Source organism: Podarcis bocagei (assembly GCF_964188305.1).
Source record: "Podarcis bocagei genome assembly, chromosome: 5".
NCBI classification, from domain to species: Eukaryota; Metazoa; Chordata; class Lepidosauria; order Squamata; family Lacertidae; genus Podarcis; species Podarcis bocagei.
Genome location: NC_138129.1, coordinates 6844255 through 6862435, shown reverse-complemented (window position 1 = coordinate 6862435; position 18181 = coordinate 6844255). Strand labels below are relative to the sequence as shown.

Below are 18181 nucleotides of genomic sequence, written 5' to 3'. Positions count from 1 at the left end.
TAATGACATAGATCTTAACGCAATGCAACCATCTTAGCAAAAGTTCTTAAATGGTGAGTCCTTATCTGAACACCCAGTTTGTGCACTTCCATCAGACAAATCCTCTGGCTTAGTTGTCAGGGAAACTTTTTACCAAAGTCTTAGAGCAAATTAACAAAACAAAACAAAATCGTTCATCTCCACTGAAATTGACTTTTTAAAAAATACCATACCACCCCTGATGTCAACAATCATTCTGATGTGGTGAGCACTGTGACATAGACACCAAAGGAAATGTCACTGGTCCTTTGAACACTGTGACCTGACACAGATAAGTGGAGAGATTGCGAAAATAAAAAATAATGAAATGTTGAGGAGTCACGTCCTACCTCGACGTTCCTGCAGGAGCCTTGCAAATCCCCAACGTAGGCTTGGATCCTGTCGTTCGCAGCCACAAGGGCACCAATCCCACCAGTCAGCTCTGCCTGGAAGGGAGAGGACCGAAATTAGACTGATTTGCCAATGACACTGCTCAGCAGGGTCGTCTTGCCCATAGGCACTAGGGGTGCGGGGTACCTGGGCGCCGGGCTCTCAGGGCACCAGGGCGAGAGTCCGGGGCCTGAGAGTTGAGTCCGGGGAAGACCATGCCCATCAGTCGGAGCGCCGTGGCAGGCTCTTCTGCTGCGGGCGGCTCTGCACCGTGAGTTCAGGGGCAACCGAGCCAGCAAGACACTGAGGTGGCCAGCCGGTTCTGCCCTCCTGCGTGCTTGGGACTGGACAACCAGGGGGAGCACACCAGGCAGATCTTTGCACCCTGGTACCACATATGCTTAAGACAGCCCTGCTGCTCAGTCTGCTCCCCTAGTGCTCCCGGAAGAGGGCAGTGTTTCAGACAGCCACATCCAACCCAAACGAGTCCCTTTCAAAGTGAGATACAGAAGGGATCCTCCTTATGAGCACAGGATCACTCCCCATGCCTTGCACCCAACTTCAGGCCACCCTAAACACAAAATGCTGCACAGCCAGCAACACGCAAAGGGGAAGGAAATGGCTTCAAGGAGACACTCTTCGTTCATGCAGACCCCAAAGGCATTTGGTTATTGATTGGCCGCACCATCCAATAACCAAATTTCTCAGTTACAGATAGGTAGCCGTGTTGGTCTGCCATAGTCAAAATAAAAAAATTCCTTCCAGTAGCACCTTAAAGACCAACTAAGTTAGTTCTTGGTATGAGCTTTCGTGTGTCAATCTCCCATTCCCACCACCCTTCTGAGTAATACCCCTCCCCACCTTATCACTATATAGAAGGATCTGGCAACTTCTGTTTCAGTGTATCTGAAGAAGTGTGCATGCACACGAAAGCTCACACCAAGAACTAACTTAGTTGGTCTTTAAGGTGCTACTGGAAGGAATTTTTCAAATTTCTCAGGGCGGTTTGTGATGTCACCTGTGCTGTAAGATCCAGCAGGTCCCACTTGGTGGGAGGTCTTTTTGCATCACAAGAGCCCTGCGGTCCACCCTGTCCAACATACTGTTCTCAACTTGCCCAACCAGATGCCGCATGGCCAAGCCCACAAGCAGGATCCAAGTGTAGCATCCCTCTCCCCACCTCCAATTCCAGAGAGTGGGTGTGATGGCCTGGGGCTTGGACTCGGACTCGGAACCAGAGGAGACTCTGGAGTTGCGGCGCTCATCTTGCTTTACAGCCTGAGGGAGCAGGCGTTTGTCTGCAGACAGTTTTTCCGGGTCATGTGCCAGCATGACTAAGCTGCTTCTGGCACAACGGAGCACCGAAACCAGAGCAGCACACGGAAACGCCATTTACCTTCCCGCCGGAGCAGTACCTATTTATCTACTTGCACTTTGATGTGCTTTCGAACTGCTAGGTTGGCAGGAGCAGGGACCGAGCAACGGGAGCTCACCCTGTCGTGGGGATTTGAACCACCAACCTTCTGATCAGCAAGCCCAAGAGACTCAGTGGTTTAGACCACAGCGCCACCCGCATCCCATACATACATACATACATACATAATCCATCAATTTGTTTTTCTCTAATAAAACATTGCTCCTTCTTAGTGTTCTGAAACTACGTAGGAAGAAGGGAAAGCACTTTACAATAGCCCTCTCCTCCTGAACGGAGGAGGAAATGGAGAGGAAGGAAGGAGCTCTGATAAGCTGGAAGAATGGGACAGTTTGGGGAGGTGTTGGGGGTCTGATAAAATGAGGCATGTGTGCCCCCCTCCCCAGGGTACAGGATGCCACACCTGTGCCCTAGTAGCAGGGCCAGATTTAGGTTTGATGAGGCCCTAAGCTACTGAAGGTAATGGGGCCCTTTATATGTCCACCTGCCCTTTGTCAACAACAAATGGTCGCTGTTTTTGTGTGCTGAATATATACTATATGGTAATTTACGAACCTAATAGGTATCTCAAGCCATTTGCACATAACAAAATATGTATTCTATCAAAGTAATTGTTGAACTGAAATACAATTAAGAAGTATATTAATAGTGAAATGCAGTTAAGAAGAAGTACATTAATAGTGAAATAATTATTAAGCTCTAACTTAAAATGATTTTTTAATGCATAACAAACTATGGTAAATAATGCAAACAGGCTGGCATTTGGCAATAACAAAAGTTCCTTCGGAAACACAATTTACAAAGACTCATAATCTAGTCTCTAGAAACTTGCTATAACATGAAATATGATGCAAACCACTAATAATGATAAATAGCAGAATGTAGGCACCCTATATATAGAAATGAGCAAACCAGTGATCTTTTAGGGAGCAGGCTAGCAGGCGGGGCCCATGACTTACATCATGGGAGCCTACACAGCACAAAACACTGTTGCTGCATGTTGGTTTTATTTTATTTGTTTTTTATCTTCTATTTTGGAAATGTACATCCAGCTTTTTTCCTTTTAATTGTTTTTGGGGCCCCCCAAAAAGTGGAGCCCTAAGCTATAGTTTGTTCAGCTTATACGTAAATCCAGCACTGCCTAGTGGTGTCTCCAGCTAAAGGACAGGTCCTTCTGCCAACGTCACGGAACAGAAATGGAAACAGTGGAGGCACCCTGGGAAATCTGAGCCATCAGCGAGAAGCCAACCTTTTGTTGCATGTAGATGTCAGAGAGAGGCGCCACTTCGCAATCCTTGTGCTCCCCGAAGACCTTGCAGAGGGAGCAGGTGGGGACCCCGCAGGTCACGCAATAGATGTTGATCCTTTCTTCTTCATGCTCTTCGCAAATCGGGTGCTCGGTTTTTAAAGGGGGTCTTGGGGGGAAACAAGAGAGGGAAATGAGCTTATAAGGTAAGGAGAGACAGAGACAAGAAACATAAGCCAAGGAAAATAGCCACCAGTCAGGAGAGACAATACAGAGTTGCACGTTAAACATTTAAAGTACAGTGGTGCCCCGCAAGACGAATGCCTCCCAAGACGGAAAACCCGCTAGACGAAAGGGTTTTCCGTTTTGGAGGTGCTTCGCAAAACAAATTTCCTATGGGCTTGCTTCGCAAGACGAAAATGTCTTGCGAGTTCCTGCGGGGTTTTTTCCCTCCCCCCCCCTTTTCCCAAGCCGCTAAGCCGCTTATCAGCTGATCCTAAGCCGCTAAGCCGCTTAACAGCTGATCCGCTAAGCCGCTAAGCCGCTTATCAGCTGATCCGCTAAGCCGCTGATCAGCTGATCCGCTAAGCCGCTAATAGCGCTAATCCGCTAATCTGCAAATGGGCTTGCTTCGCAAGACGAAAAAACCGCAAGACGAAGAGACTCGCAGAACGGATTCTTTTCGTCTTGCGAGGCACCACTGTACACTCCCCAGCAAGGAATCCCAGGAACTGCAGTTTGCTAAGGGCGCTGGGATTTGTAGCTTTATGAGGAGGAAACCACAGTTCTCGTGATTCTTTTTTTTGGGGGGGGTGCTTTCAATTGAGGTTGAATCCTGACAAGACAGAAGTGCTGTTCTTGGGGGATAGGGGGCGGGCGGGTGTGGAGGACTCCCTGGTCCTGAATGGGGTAACTGTGCCCCTGAAGGACCAGGTGCGCAGCCTGGGAGTCATTTTGGACTCACAGATGTCCATGGAGGTGCAGTTTATTCTGTATCCAGGGCAGCTGTCTACCAGCTCCATCTGGTACGCAGGGTGAGACCCTACCTGCCTGCGGACTGTCTCACCAGAGTCGTGCATGCTCTAGTTATCTCCCACTTGGATTACTGCAATGCGCTCTACGTGGGGCTACCTTTGAAGGTGACCCGGAAACTGCAATTAATCCAGAATGCGGCAGCTCGACTGGTGACTGGGAGCGGCCACCGAGACCATATAACACCGGTCTTGAAAAGACCTACACTGGCTCCCAGTACGTTTCTGAGCACAATTCAAAGTGTTGGTGCTGACCTTTAAAGCCCTAAACAGCCTCGGTCCAGTATACCTGAAGGAGCGTCTCCACCCCCATCGTTCTGACCAGACACTGAGGTCCAGCAGCAAGGGCCTTCTGGTGGTTCCCTCGCTGCAAAAAGTGAGGTTACAGTGAACCAGGAAGAGGGCCTTCTTGGTGGTGGCGCCTGCCCTGTGGAACGCCCTCCCAGCAGATGTCAAGGCAACTGAAGGCGGCCCTGTTTAGGGAAGTTTTTAATGTCTGATGCTGTATTGTTTTTAATATTCAGTTGGAAGTAGCCCAAAGTGGCTGGGGAAACCCAGCCAGATGGGTGGGGTATATTTTTTATTATTATTCTTATTATTCTTATTATTCTTATTATTATTACATATTGTGGCTACAGTGAAAAACAGACCTGGACACTTCGGCTAGTTAGCATTTATAAAGGCGAACCGTTTTTAGAGTCTCGGGAGCTCTAGTTATAATGGGAAAAGCTAAGCCCCTGGGGAAAGGGCTTAAGCCAAGGTAGTCAACACGGTGCCCACCTGATATTGGACTCCAACACCCATCTTCCTGGGCAAGACACCTGGGGATGATGGGAGCTGGAGTTCAAACTCACCTGGAAGTCACCCCACTGGCTATTCCTGGCTATCACCATTTTGCTTCCATCACAACCTGTTCTTTCCATTTCAGTTTGGGTGGGGCTCAATTTATGCCCCCTGTTAGAATTCCTGCTTCATGGTTGCAGTCATGGGATTGTTGTCTATCACATGACGGTGTATGTTTTGACTCCACAGAGTGGGAAGTGACGGAGACAGGATGTTTGTGTTACTGTGTTCCATGAAGTGGGACTATTGTCCTTTGTTCTTTCTCTTTGCTGCCTGATGCTAGAGAGGGAGGGAGCCATGTTGCAGTGCTCCGTGTGTGTTTATGTGTAAATAAAGCAAGGCAAAGGGACCCCCGACCATTAGGTCCAGTCACAGACGACTCTGGGGTTGCGGCGCTCATCTCACCTTACTGGCCAAGGGAGCCGGCGTACAGCTTCCGGGTCATGTGGCCAGCATGACTAAGCCGCTTCTGGCGAACCAGAGCAGCGCACGGAAACACCGTTTACCTTCCCACCAGAGCAGTACCTATTTATCTACTTGCACTTTCACGTGCTTTCAAACTGCTAGGTTGGCAGGAGCAGGGACCGAGCAACGCGGGGATTCGAACCACCGACCTTCTGATCGGCAAGTCCTAGGCTCTGTGGTTTTACCTTCCCGCCGGAGCGGTACCTATTTATCTACTTGCACTTTGATGTGCTTTCGAACTGCTAGGTTGGCAGGAGCAGGGACCGAGCAATGGGAGCTCACCCTGTCGCAGGGATTCAAACCGCTGACCTTCTGATCGGCAAGCCCTAGGCTCTGTGGTGTAACCCACAGCACCACCCGCGTCCCAGTAAATAAAGTAGATTAGCCAAAATGCTGAGTTGCTGAGGTCTGTCACGCAAGTTGCGCAAACTCTGCAGATCCCTAAGTGTGCCGGTGTCGGTTGGCATCGGTCGCTGTGATGTTCAGCCTGAAGAAAGCTTATGAAGTTCCCAAATGATTGACCAGGAGGGAGAGAACATGCCAGTCGGGCATGTGTCTATGCCAGTGTCCTACTCGAGTGTAGGCTGAACTCTTTCCCTTTCAGTTTGGGTGGGGGATGGGGGCTCAATTTCTGCCCCTTTCAACACCCTCAGTCTCCTTTCTGGCTGGCAGGAGATTCGGAACCAGCAAAAACGAAGGGACCTCTTATTCACACGGCAGGAAACTGACTGCTCTCAACTGCGGTGGCTTTAAAGGGGATTTAAAAGCCCTCTTTGTGGCTACTAGTCTCACCACAGCTATATGCTCTCTGTCCATGGTCAGAGGCAGCATGCCTCTGAATTACCACTTGCTGGGCCAGCAGCAAAAGTGGCCCATTGCCCTCCTATCTTGCTTGTGGATTTCCCATTGGGCTCTCTGGTTCTCCACTGTGAGCAACAAACGATGCTCCATCTGATAGGCCTTTGGTCTCATCCTGCTACAAGGCTGTCCTTGGTCACCTGGGCGTCCTTTTACTTCCCTCCTATAGCAAAATTCACCAGCTACGTGAAGGGAGGGGGAGAGGGGTCAGAAATGTTGATTAAAATCTCTTTTTCTGTGGCATACAGAGACCTCTAGTGGCCAGCTGAAACATTTCACCACCCTCAAAATAAAAAAAATTCCTTCCAGTAGCACCTTAAAGACCAACTAAGTTAGTTCTTGGTATTTCACCACCCTGTTTTGTTTTGTTTTTTTAAGTGTTACACAGGAGTTTAAAACGTATGCAGGATTTGAAGAATAGCAGCAAATGAGAATGGCAGTTTAATCATTTTTAATTAACGTATATAATGGGTGAAATTTAAGTAATATAGCAGCTTTATAAGTTAAGGAACGAACAGCATGGAAAGGTGGATGGGAAGTCAACGGATATGAGAGATTTATTCAGATGGTTGTTCAAAAGAATTTGAAAAAGTTAATTTTTGAAAAAGTTATTTAAAAAAAATTGAGAGCTCCCTCTCCCTCTCTAAATTTCTTCCCACGCTCTCTGTTTTCTCCAGTCAAGTCTCTGCTACTCAGGATCATTGGCTGTAGATGTCTAATCAAATACCGTATTTTTTTCACCATAACACTCACTTTTTCCTCCTAGAAAGTAAGGGGAAATGTCTGTGCGTGTTATGGAGGGAATGCCTACGGGTGGCATGCCTACGGATTTTCCTCCTCTAAAAACTATGTGCGTGTTATGGTCGGGTGCGTGTTATAGAGCGAAAAATACGGTAAGTGCCTGGTGGTTAAAAGAGCTGGGTGTGTTTATTTGGGTAAGAGAAGACTGAGGGGAGATATGAAAGCCATCTTCAAATATCTATTTATTTATTGGTTTGTTTGTTTTCTGTTTATTTATTTATTATTAATGTTGAAATACCTATATGAAATCTTTACATAATGATACATATACATTATATTCGTAAATTCACATTTCCACATTTCATTATTTACCAACATTTATCCATTTCTTATTTCTTGCCTTGTGTCTTCCCTCCACCCGTGCGTGACTTCCTTGTTATAATTTTGTAACTTTATTATTGAGATTGTAATTTTGTATCTTAATAATAAAACATTCAGTCTTATATATCTGCTTAGCTTAACTTTGTGAAATCAGTCTATTACATATCAATAAATTCTTGCTGGAGCATCTTTTGGTCATGTATTCCTCTACACATTTCCATTCCTGTTTGAGATTTTGATTAGATTCCATTCGAACTGTTGCCGTCATTTTTGCCAATTCAATCATTTCAAAAAATTTATGTTGCAGCTTTCAAATATCTCAAAGGCTTTTCACACGCAAGATGGGGCAAACATGTTCTCTGCTGCTTGAACTGATGGGTTCAAATTACAAATTACAAAATAGGTGACTCTGATGAAACATTAGCAAGAACTTTCCAATGCTAAGAGGCGTTTGACAGTGGAACAAACTGACTCGGAAGGTTGGGAACTGTCCTTCTTTGGGGGGTTTTAAACAGAGGATGGATAGCCATCCGTCATGAATGCTTTAGTTGAGATTCCTGCGTTGCAGGGGGTTGGACTAAAATATCCCTGGGGTCCTTTCCAAACCTTACAATTATATGAATCTATGAAATATCGGGGGAGGGGAATGAAACATTTGCCCACTATATATAGTTAAATTTTCTGTTTTACAATTTAAAACACTCATTTTAAATCCTTAACATATCAACGATTTCCCTTCTTCTCTTTCCATGGTTCATTTTACATACCCTAAATTGCTGCATATTTTCTAAAAACCATACCAATCAGCATCCCATTATTACATCCATCAAAACTTGTTTATACTTGTTTAATTTGTCTTCATTCTGCCAACGTTTTCAGTAGTACACAATTATTTCCCATACATTCAATAAACCTTTTCCAATCTTCTCTAAACGTATGTTCTTCTTCTTCTCTTATTCTATATGTTAAGTCTGCGAGTTATGCATATTTTGTCAACTTAAGTTGCTATTCTTCTTTTGTTGGGACTTCGCTCGTTTTCCATTTTTGGGCTAATGAAACACGGACCGCAGTTGCAGCATACATAAATAATCGTTTTTGACACCTGGGAATTTCAGTTTAAATTATCCCCAACAGAAAGGACTCTTGGGTTTTTTTGGTAAAGTACTTTTAAACACTTTTTTCAATTCATTATAGATCATTTCCCAATACTCTTTTATCCTTTTACAAGTCCACATTTGCCCACATTTTGGGGTATGCAAGACACACCCACCCCCACCCACCCACAAACATACACAATGACTGTTGGGTCTCACATACCTCTCTGGTCCCCGGGCTGATGCTTGCTTATAAATATCAATGATGTTTTCAACCAGAAGGTTCCTTTGCAGTCCGTAGATGCCATGTCTGTCAAGGACCACTTCATGGCGGCAGGACGGGCAGCGAAACCTCCCCGCTGAGCCCAAGGTCGTTCCTCGAGACTGAAACACACAGAAGAGATGTTTTGGAGGCAGGGACACCTCCCAAACCCGTGTGTGTGTGTATTATTGCAGGATTCCAGGCGCTTACCTAGCGCACATCAGAGAATGTGGTGTCTTTATGATATTTGGTTTAAGGTAAAGAGACCCCTGACCATTAGGTCCAGTTGTGAACGACTCTGGGGTTGTGGCGCTCATCTCGCTTTACTGGCCAAGGGAGCCAGCGTACAGCTTCGGTGTGATGGCCTGGGAATCCGATTCAGAGGATGAACCGGAGGAATCCCAGCCTGCACAGGAGTCCCCGCCTCAAGGGCCAGCTGAACTGGGGCAGGGCCTTGATTCTGAGGCGCCTACACCTGTGCCGGATCCTCAGGAGCAGGCACCAGGTGAATCCATTCTGGCTCCAGAGGTGGTTGCCTACAGGTGAGTCTCCCCCTGGGCCCAGTAACCCTTCAGCCTCTCCTGAACTGCAGAGGCTCAGGGCAGAGAGGCGAAGGGAACTGGTTTCTCCCAGGAGGAGTGCTCGCCTTAAGGCCAGGAGAGGCGGGTCTCCTGGGGGCCGGGTCCGCCCCTGGCCTCAGAGAAGATAAAGGCCAGTCAGCCCGGTCCCAGGTTGCGGAAGCAACGTCGTTGTTGAGTACCTGCTCCTACCCAGACCCAGACCTGACCTTCCAGTGTTCCTGTCCCCGCCCGGCTTCCTGCTTCTGACCTTCCAGTGTTCCTGTCCCCGCCCGGCTTCCTGCTTCTGACCTTCCAGTGTTCCTGTCCCCGCCCGGCTTCCTGCTTCTGACCTTCCAGTGTTCCTGTCCCCGCCCGGCTTCCTGCTTCGGACCTCGCCTTGCTCCTTGTGAACTGTTTCCAGGCTAGTGACTCAGGACTGGACTTTGACTATGACAACGGTAACCTTCCCCCCGGGACTAGCACATTCTGGGTCATGTGGCCAGCAGGACTGAGCCGCTTCTGGCAAACCAGAGCTGCGCACGGAAACGCCGTTTACCTTCCCGCCAGAGCGGTACCTATTTATCTACTTGCACTTTGACGCGCTTTCGAACTGCTAGGTTGGCAGGAGCAGGGACCGAGCAATGGGAGCTCACCCTGTCGCGGGGATTCGAGCCTCTGTTGTTTAACCCACAGCGCCACCCAGGTCCCTCTTGCACAGGATACTGTGTCCTAAATGGGGAGGTGCCTCCAAACCCTCTGCAATGGACAGTAGTGTTCTCATACTGAGATGCCAGCGCCCCAGCCCTGCTGATGGAGAGATGGACCAGGAACCCAATGCACCATCTCTCTGTTCTACACAGGGATTGCCAGCTCAGAAGCGGCCCTTATCCTCCTTCTGGCCCTGCAGCTGTTGTGGGACTGGGTGCAAACATAGCGCGGTACTAATCCAAACTGTGCACGTGCAGATTCATCATCGCCATCATTATTCCATTAAGAGGAAAGCATGAGGAAAAATCCAGTGGGGAAGTGCTTAGAGGTAATGATATTGAAAAGAATGATTGCTGACCTATGGTTATCACATTGCCTGGAATCAATCCAGGGAACTTGGAAAGCAGCCGAGTTTAAACAATGCTGCTGTCAGCATAAAAAATGCTTTGCCTTTAAGGCTTCAACTAAATGGCTTGCTTATGAAGCACAGAATTGTAGGGTTGGAAAGGGATCGTAAGAATGATCTAGTCCAACCCCCTACAACGTGCTGCACTGAGGGTGCATTTCAGGGGGAGATGATGATGATGATGATGATTATACCCCGCCCATCTGGCTGGGTTTCCCCAGCCACTCTGGGCGGCTTCCAACACAATATTAAAATACAGTAATGCATCAAACATTAAAAGCTTCCCTAAACAGGCTGCCTTCAGATGTCTTTTAAAAGTCAGATAGTTGTTTATTTCCTTGACATCTGATGGGAGGGCATTCCACAGGGCAGGTGCCACTACCAAGTGCCTGGTTCCCTGTAACTTGGCTTCTCGCAGGGAGGGAACCGCCAGAAGGCCCTCAGCACTGGACCTCAGTGTCCAGGCAGAACGATGGAGGTGGAGACGCTACTTCAGGTATACTGGACCGAGGCCATTTAGGGCTTTAAAGGTCAGCACCAACACTTTGAATTGTGCTCAGAAACGTACTGGGAGCCAATATAGGTCTTTCAAGTTCGGTGTTATGTGGTCTCGGCAGCCGCTCCCAGTCACCAGTCTGGCTGCCGCATTCTGGATTAGTTGTTACCTTCAAAGGTAGCCCCACGTAGAGCGCATTGCAGTAATCCAAGCGGGAGATAACCAGAGCATGCACCACTCTGGTGAGACAGTCTGCTGGCAGATAGGGTCTCATCCTGCGTACCAGATGGAGCTGATAAACAGCTGCCCTGGACACAGAATTGCCCTGCGCCTCCATGGACAGCTGTGAGTCCAAAATGACTCCCAGGCTGCGCACCTGGTCCTTAAGGGGCACAGTTACCCCATTCATGACCAGATTAGCCTTTTCCAACACTTCAGAAAGCCCAAGAGGCTTGGTGGTTTAGACCACAGCGCCACCCATGTTCCTGACAATGGAGCCTTTGGGTCCATTGGGTGGAGAACAGAAAGTGTCTCTCTGTGTAGAAACTAGCCTACTGTACAAGGTAAAATGTATCTTGCTCTGATCACTTTGGCTTTGACCCCGCTCAAAGCATCTGGCATGTGCCCACCCCCAAAAAAACTTGCCTAAAAGGGAATGCAACCCCCAGGCTGAAGAAGGTCCCCCACCCCTGATCTAGGCCAGTGTTCTCTACTCTGGCTCGCAGTAACTATTTGGGGTATCCATTCGGTTCCTAAGGTGGGTGGTGGGCTTACAGGGGGCTGCCTCTAGAGGTATAAATGACCATCAGTCTTTGAAAATCTGTTATCAAGTCCATCCACTTTGTTGTATTAATTTAGCCAAATAGCTATAACAGGATTTTGAACGAATGTGCAATTCATCATTATTGCTTTTGAATGTTATTGTGCTGTTACCTCCCTTAGTTGGTTGTGCGAACCGCTATTCTGAATAATGCTTTTTATAGGGTAGGGCCACCGGCGCTGGGAATGCGTTTGTGGAAATAAGGGGGCAGTGGGTCTCCAAAATTTGGGAACCCACTGGGCTAGGGTCTCGGACATCTTTTCCTCCCCATCTGATCCTTTTAAGGAGAGAGGTCCTAAGTTGGACCTGGGATGCTCCGCTTGCAAAGTGCCTGCTCTGCAGAACTGAGCTGCGATCCCTCCCCAGAGGGAAATTAGCTATTAGCCGAAGCAATTAGCATTTCTCCTCTGCCTGCAGGTGTTTAACACTGTTGCTGTGTGCATTGTTGTTATTTGTTAGCTGGCTATTTGCTCTGTGATTTCTGTGGCACTGGTAATCATTTTAGGTGAGGTTTTTGTTGGCCTCCGCTGGAGGGGGAAAGCAGGTTAGAAATCTTAGCATTGGTCAACAAAAACAAACTCTTGAACTTGAAGGCGTGGCTCTATCTACTGCGGCTTTCTCCAAGCCAGAAGCATCCTGATATCTTGGACTACAACTCCCATCAGCCCATGCTGGCTTGGGCAGATGGGAGATGTAGTCCTGCACATCTAGATGGCCCCAGGTTGGCAAAGACTAGTTTTTGCTGTTGTTGTTTAGTCGTTTAGTTGTATCCAACTCTTCGTGACCCCATGGACCAGAGCACGCCAGGCACTCCTGTCTTCTACTGCCTCCCACAGTTTGGTCAAACTCATGCTGGTAGCTTCGAGAACACTGTCCAACCATCTCGTCCTCTGTTGGCCCCTTCTCCTTGTGCCCTCCATTTTCCCCAACATCAGGGTCTTTTCCAGGGAGTCTTCTCTTCTCATGAGGTGGTCAAAGTATTGGAGCCTCAGCCAGTGGCGTAGCGTGGGGGGTGCAGGGGGGGCCGGCCGCACCGGGCGCAACATCTGGGGGGGGCACTCGCACTCGCAGCTCTCTGCCCCTACCTGGCTCACTCACTCTCTCTCACTGCAGTGCTGGCTGTGCGAATCCGATCCGAGCCGCTGGGTCGCCACCCACTGTGGAGGGGGTGGGTGCCAGGCGTGCGGTGCGGAGAGAGAGCAAGGGACTATCTGGGGGAGGGACAGTGCAGCGGCCGCCCAGCGCAGCGCTGAGTGTGGGAGAGAACCACACCAGACCAGACCAGGCAGCAGCAAGAAGAAGCTGGCAGTGGCGGCAGGTTAGGGGTTAGGGGGCGCAAATTACTTGCCTTGCCCCGGGTTAGGGGGCGCAAATTACTTGCCTTGCCCCGGGTGCTGACAACCCACGCTACGCCGCTGGCCTCAGCTTCAGGATCTGTCCTTCCAGTGAGTACTCAGGGCTGATTTCCTCAAGAATAGATAGGTTTGATCTTCTTGCAGTCCATGGGACTCTCAAGACTAGTTTACTGTGAAGCATTTGGGTGAAAAGATACCAAATCCTGACATTTTCCCCAAGACATTTGTTTGCTTTGCAGTGCTTAGATTCCTTCCTCAGGCTACGTCCGGACAGATTTGGATAACTAGGGGATTGCGACTGTTCTAATTTCCAGCTCCTTCCGTTCTCCTGAGAGATGCCTGACACCTGCCTTCACACGATTAAATGTCTTGCGTTTTGCTCTTGGCTTCTGGCCTTTGGTTTCTTGTAAAAATGCCATGAGTCCTTCTTGAGCAGCCCACGTAACTTGTCTGCTTCCTGGCAGCCTCTCTGGAGGTTTCTGTGATGACTTTCATTATAACACCTGTTCTGAGCTGAAGTTGTGATATATTTCAATAGCTGTGTTTTTGAAGACTCACTGGGACAATTTAGTCACCTTTTATGAAGCTCAACATGGCCTCAGTCAGAATAAAGGCAACTCTGAATAACGTAGTAGTAGTAGTAATAATAATAATAATAATAATAATAATAATAATAATAATAATAATATATTATTTGTACCCCACCCATCTGGCCAGGTTTCCCCAGCCACTCTGGGCGGCTTCCAACAAAGATTAAAAATACATTAAAATGTCACACATTTAAAGCTTCCCTGAAAGAGGGCTGCCTTCAGATGTCTTCTAAAAGTCTGGTAGTTGTTTATCTCTTTGACATCTGGTGGGAGGGCGTTCCACAGGGTGGTCGCCACTACCGAGAAGGCCCTCTGCCTGGTTCCCTGTAACTTGGCTTCTCGCAGGGAGGGAACCGCCAGAAGGCCCCCAGCACGGGACCTCAGTGTCCGGGCTGAACGATGGGGGTGGAGAGGCTCCTTCAGGTATACTGGACCGAGGCCGTTTAGGGCTTTAAAGGTCAGCACCAACACTTTGAAGTGTGCTTGGAAACGTACTGGGAGTCAGTGTAGTGGCTTATTATTGTTCTAGAATGATTAGAGATGAATTTAAGGATCGGTCCAAATACAAAAATGTAAATTTGTTCCCTTGTAAACTCCAGCTCATTTATCTTTCACTTTCTCAACCCTCCCCATTGCCTGAGAGGAACATCATTCCTGAATTACCCAAATGTTTTAAAACTGCAATTGACAACACATATATAGTTATGAGTTTTTTTGTGGGGGAAGTGGGCTGTGTGCTGGGACCCTTCTAACCCCTGGATCCAGCAAGTGTTAAAATAGAAGCAAGGATTCAAATTCCTGATGAGGTGATAGCTTAGCTAATGGGCCATTAAGGAAACAAAGGTAGTGGATCTGTGCCAGATGAGAAATGGGTAGGCACCCCTCTCTCAAATGGCTGGTAGTTAGACACAGGCCAGAGTGGAGTGGTGCCAGCTAGATGCTAGGAGTGGAAAAGCAGCAGGCTGAGAAGCTAGAGAGATATCTCTGCCTGATTCTGTTTGAATACAGTCATACCTTGGTTCTCGAATGGAATCCGTTCCGGAAGTCCGTTCGACTTCCAAAAACGTTCGGAAACCAAGGCACGGCTTCCAATTGGCTGCAGGAGCTTCCTGCACTCAATCGGAAGCCGCATCAGCCGCGTCGGGCATTTGGCTTCCAAAAAATGTTTGCAAACCGGAACACTCACTGCCGGGTTTGCTGCATTCAGGAGCCAAAACATTCGAGTCACAAGGCGTTCGAGAACCAAGGTACGACTGCACAAGGCTGGATCTATGGGGAAAAGCAACACCCTTTTTGGGGTGTTAATGCTGTGAACCCCTCCATCACAGGCTCAGGCTGTATATAGGTGGAAATAAACCAAATAATAATAATAATAAACCTTTGGTTAAAGGGCAGTATATGAATAGAATAAATAAACAAATGTTTCGTGGGGCGAGGGGTTGGCACATTTTCATTGTGTCCTTCCAGATGGCAATAATGCAATAAGCATCACATAACAAGTAGCAAAGCGGAATGATTTGTGGACAGTCCATTATAAATCCACCACTAATGGGCTATTCTTGTGTCAGTGACATGTTGCAGAATGCACTCACAACCCTCCCCCCCAAAAAAAAAATCCCCATCAGTAGGGAGGGGCCCACAGTGGAAGACATAGGGTGATAATCAATGCTAAGCACTCTTAGACCAACTGGAATGAATGAAGTAACTTAAATACACTCATTTCAGTGGCTCAGCTCTTGAGTACAATTTAGTTGGATGCAAGCCGCAGGTCCTTACACTTTGCAGCACTCTATAAAGTTCCAAGGGGGAAAGATTCCTTGGGAAATCCCCTTCTGATAAAAGAGCGGTTCTTATTTTTGATTTTGGGCCAGTTCAAACAATCACACGCTCTTTGCGACTACAGGGCCTGTGGCAGTTGCACAGTGCTAGCACTGCATTACACCAGGGTGAAAACACACCTTAAGCAAATGTTTCTCGATTGGTCCCATGTGGTACGTATTTTATATCGGCAACTGAATTTCCTAGTGTTTTGCGCTGACATTTGGTTTTAAACAAATGACTGGATTCCAACACGGAAATCACACACACTGGGTGGAGAATGGCAGCTGAAGTCGTCGTCATTTGTCTATCTCGAGAGACAATGGAGTGCACCTCTGGGGCTGAAGTCAAACCACTGGAGAATCGCAGCACCTGCTGTGGCTGAATAGATCGGGAACTCGTAGCTGCTGCCTCCAGCATCGTTTTTGGTGCATTAGCAGCACCAAGGATATGTCCGGGGGGGGGGGGCAAGCCTGGGCAGTGTGGCTGGAGGTCTTGCGCTGCCCAGATGACAAGACCACCCTCTCGGCCTCACTGATGGGGTCCAAAGGAAAGCAGGGCAAGACGTTTGGCACCAGCTTGGCTGAAGGAGGTGTACAAGGCGCCATCCAACAGTCTTAGGGACTCCACACCAGATTTACACAAGGTTTACTCTTTAGCCTTTTCTTCTCCCGAAGATGTCCCACGAGGCAGCGGGTACTGTGGCTGAAGTACATTCAGTTTCATCAGCTGACCACCTGGTTCTAGAGCTATGGATAAGTATTTCTCCCTCTCTGCTTTTTGCAAGTCATTCCGGTCTATAAATAGGTACCATGTCCTTAGCCATCTTACAGCACAGGGGTGGGGAACCTCAGGGGTGGGGGCCAAATGCAGCCCTTCAGGCCTCACTACCGTCTCCACCCCCATTGTTCTGCCCGGACACTGAGATCCAGCGCCGAGGGCCTTCTGGCGGTTCCCTCACTGCGAGAAGCAAAGCTACAGGGAACCAGGCAGAGGGCCTTCTCGGTGGTGGCACCCGCCCTGTGGAACACCCTCCCACCAGATGTCAAGGCAATAAACAACTACCTAACAATTTAGAAGACACCTGGAGGCAGCCTGTTCAGGGAAGTTTTTAATGTGTGACATTTTAATGTTTTTTAATCTTTGTTGGAAGCCACCCAGAGTAGCTGGGGAAACCCAGCCAGATGGGTGGGGTACAAATAAATTATTATTATTATTATTATTATTATTATTATTATTATTATTATTATTATTATTATTATTATTATTATTATTATTATTATTTTATTATTCCTGGGCCCCTGAGCTCTCCCTAGGCCACACCCCTTCTTTCACAGGCCACGCCCATTACTCCTAGGCCACACCCCTCAACACTTTCACACCCTCCTTGAGTGTTTTTGCCTGCTCTCAATGTGTCCTTGTCCTCCGATGTTACCTGTTACTTGTCTTGCTGTAGGATACAGAGGGATGTGCAGGTAAAAGTAACTAATAAAGGTAAAATTGGCATTATTTGTTCTGCCCACCTTTGCCCTCTGTGTTTGGCCTGTGCCCCCCCCCCGAAGGAAAAACAACTCTCAGTCTGCAAAAGCTTCCCCAGCCCTCTTGTAACCCCATAATTATTTTTTTAAAATCCAAACAGGGAACCAGGCGTTTCCCCTCGCCACCATACAGGGGTCGCTTATAGCATGTGTCTGTCAGTCCACACAGATTCACCCAGTGATCTTGCTAGACACAGGACCTTCCCCAAAGCTCACGCCACCTGCAATGACGACGGGCATTTTGCTAGCGATTCCATATCCCTGGTGTGACCTTCTCTCTTTGAACACCTTATGCGCTTAGCCCTAAAATGAAAACCAAGCCAAGCTGCAAACCCAGGCATGTTCACGGCTCACCTGAAAGATGTCGTTGGCACATTTCCTGCACAGGTTGTGCTGGCAGGGCAGGATGACCACCGGCTTGGTAAACATCTCCAAACAGATGGGGCAAATCAGCTGCCTTTCCAGGCTATCCATGGTGGGGCAATCTCTAGGGCAGGAGTTGTAGTCCATGTGGGTCGACATGACAAGGGAAGAGGCAAGTGCCGATCTGGAGGGGGCTCCCTGTGTGCCCTCGCGCCAGTCCTGGAGTGCGGCGGTGAGAAAGGGCAAGGGGAACGGCTCATGACTGCCAACGCCTCCATGTGGGAGGCAGCTGTTTGCTCTGATTTCCCCAAGGTCCGCAAAAGATCGGCTCAAATGCTCCAGGAATGTGATGGTGGAGACTCTCAAGCTCCTGCCGTCAGGGAACAGTTTGCCTTTTTATTCTGCCTCAGCATCCCTGCTCAGACACAGACGTCGTGCATCGAAGATACTGTTACGCGCCACCCCAGTCTCCAAGCAGCGAGAGATTCCAGGGGTTTCAGCACTTGGTTTCCTTAGGAATGAAGGCCAGCAGAGACGGTGGCGTCTTTAGGATATGGAAAGCGTAATGCCGGTGGTCAACAAAAGAGGTTTAAAGTCTGTCTCAAGGCAAATCTTAAAAAATGTAGTATAAACACCGACAACTGGGAAACACTGGCCTGTGAGCGCTTCAGTTGGAGAACAGCCTTTACCAACGGTGTCATGGGCTTTGGAGACACTCGAAATCAGGACGCAAGGGAGAAACGTGCTAAGAGGAAGGCACGCTTGG

The 18181-nt window shown here is 48.2% G+C and overlaps 1 protein-coding gene across 1 annotated transcript in view; it reads right to left on the bottom strand.

The window, feature by feature from the left end:
- LOC308588050 (tripartite motif-containing protein 54-like) overlaps nt 1-17681 on the bottom strand; it is a 38074-nt gene extending 20393 nt beyond the window's left edge. Inside the window, exons 1-4 of the mRNA XM_081196244.1 lie at nt 17407-17681; nt 8723-8883; nt 3090-3255; nt 369-464 (exon numbers count right to left, since the gene is read on the bottom strand). Coding sequence (XP_081052370.1) covers nt 369-464; nt 3090-3255; nt 8723-8883; nt 17407-17574 — 591 coding nt within the window. The 5' untranslated portion in view covers nt 17575-17681. The remainder of the gene's footprint in view (nt 1-368; nt 465-3089; nt 3256-8722; nt 8884-17406) is intronic.
- Between the last annotated feature and the right edge of the window lie 500 nt (nt 17682-18181).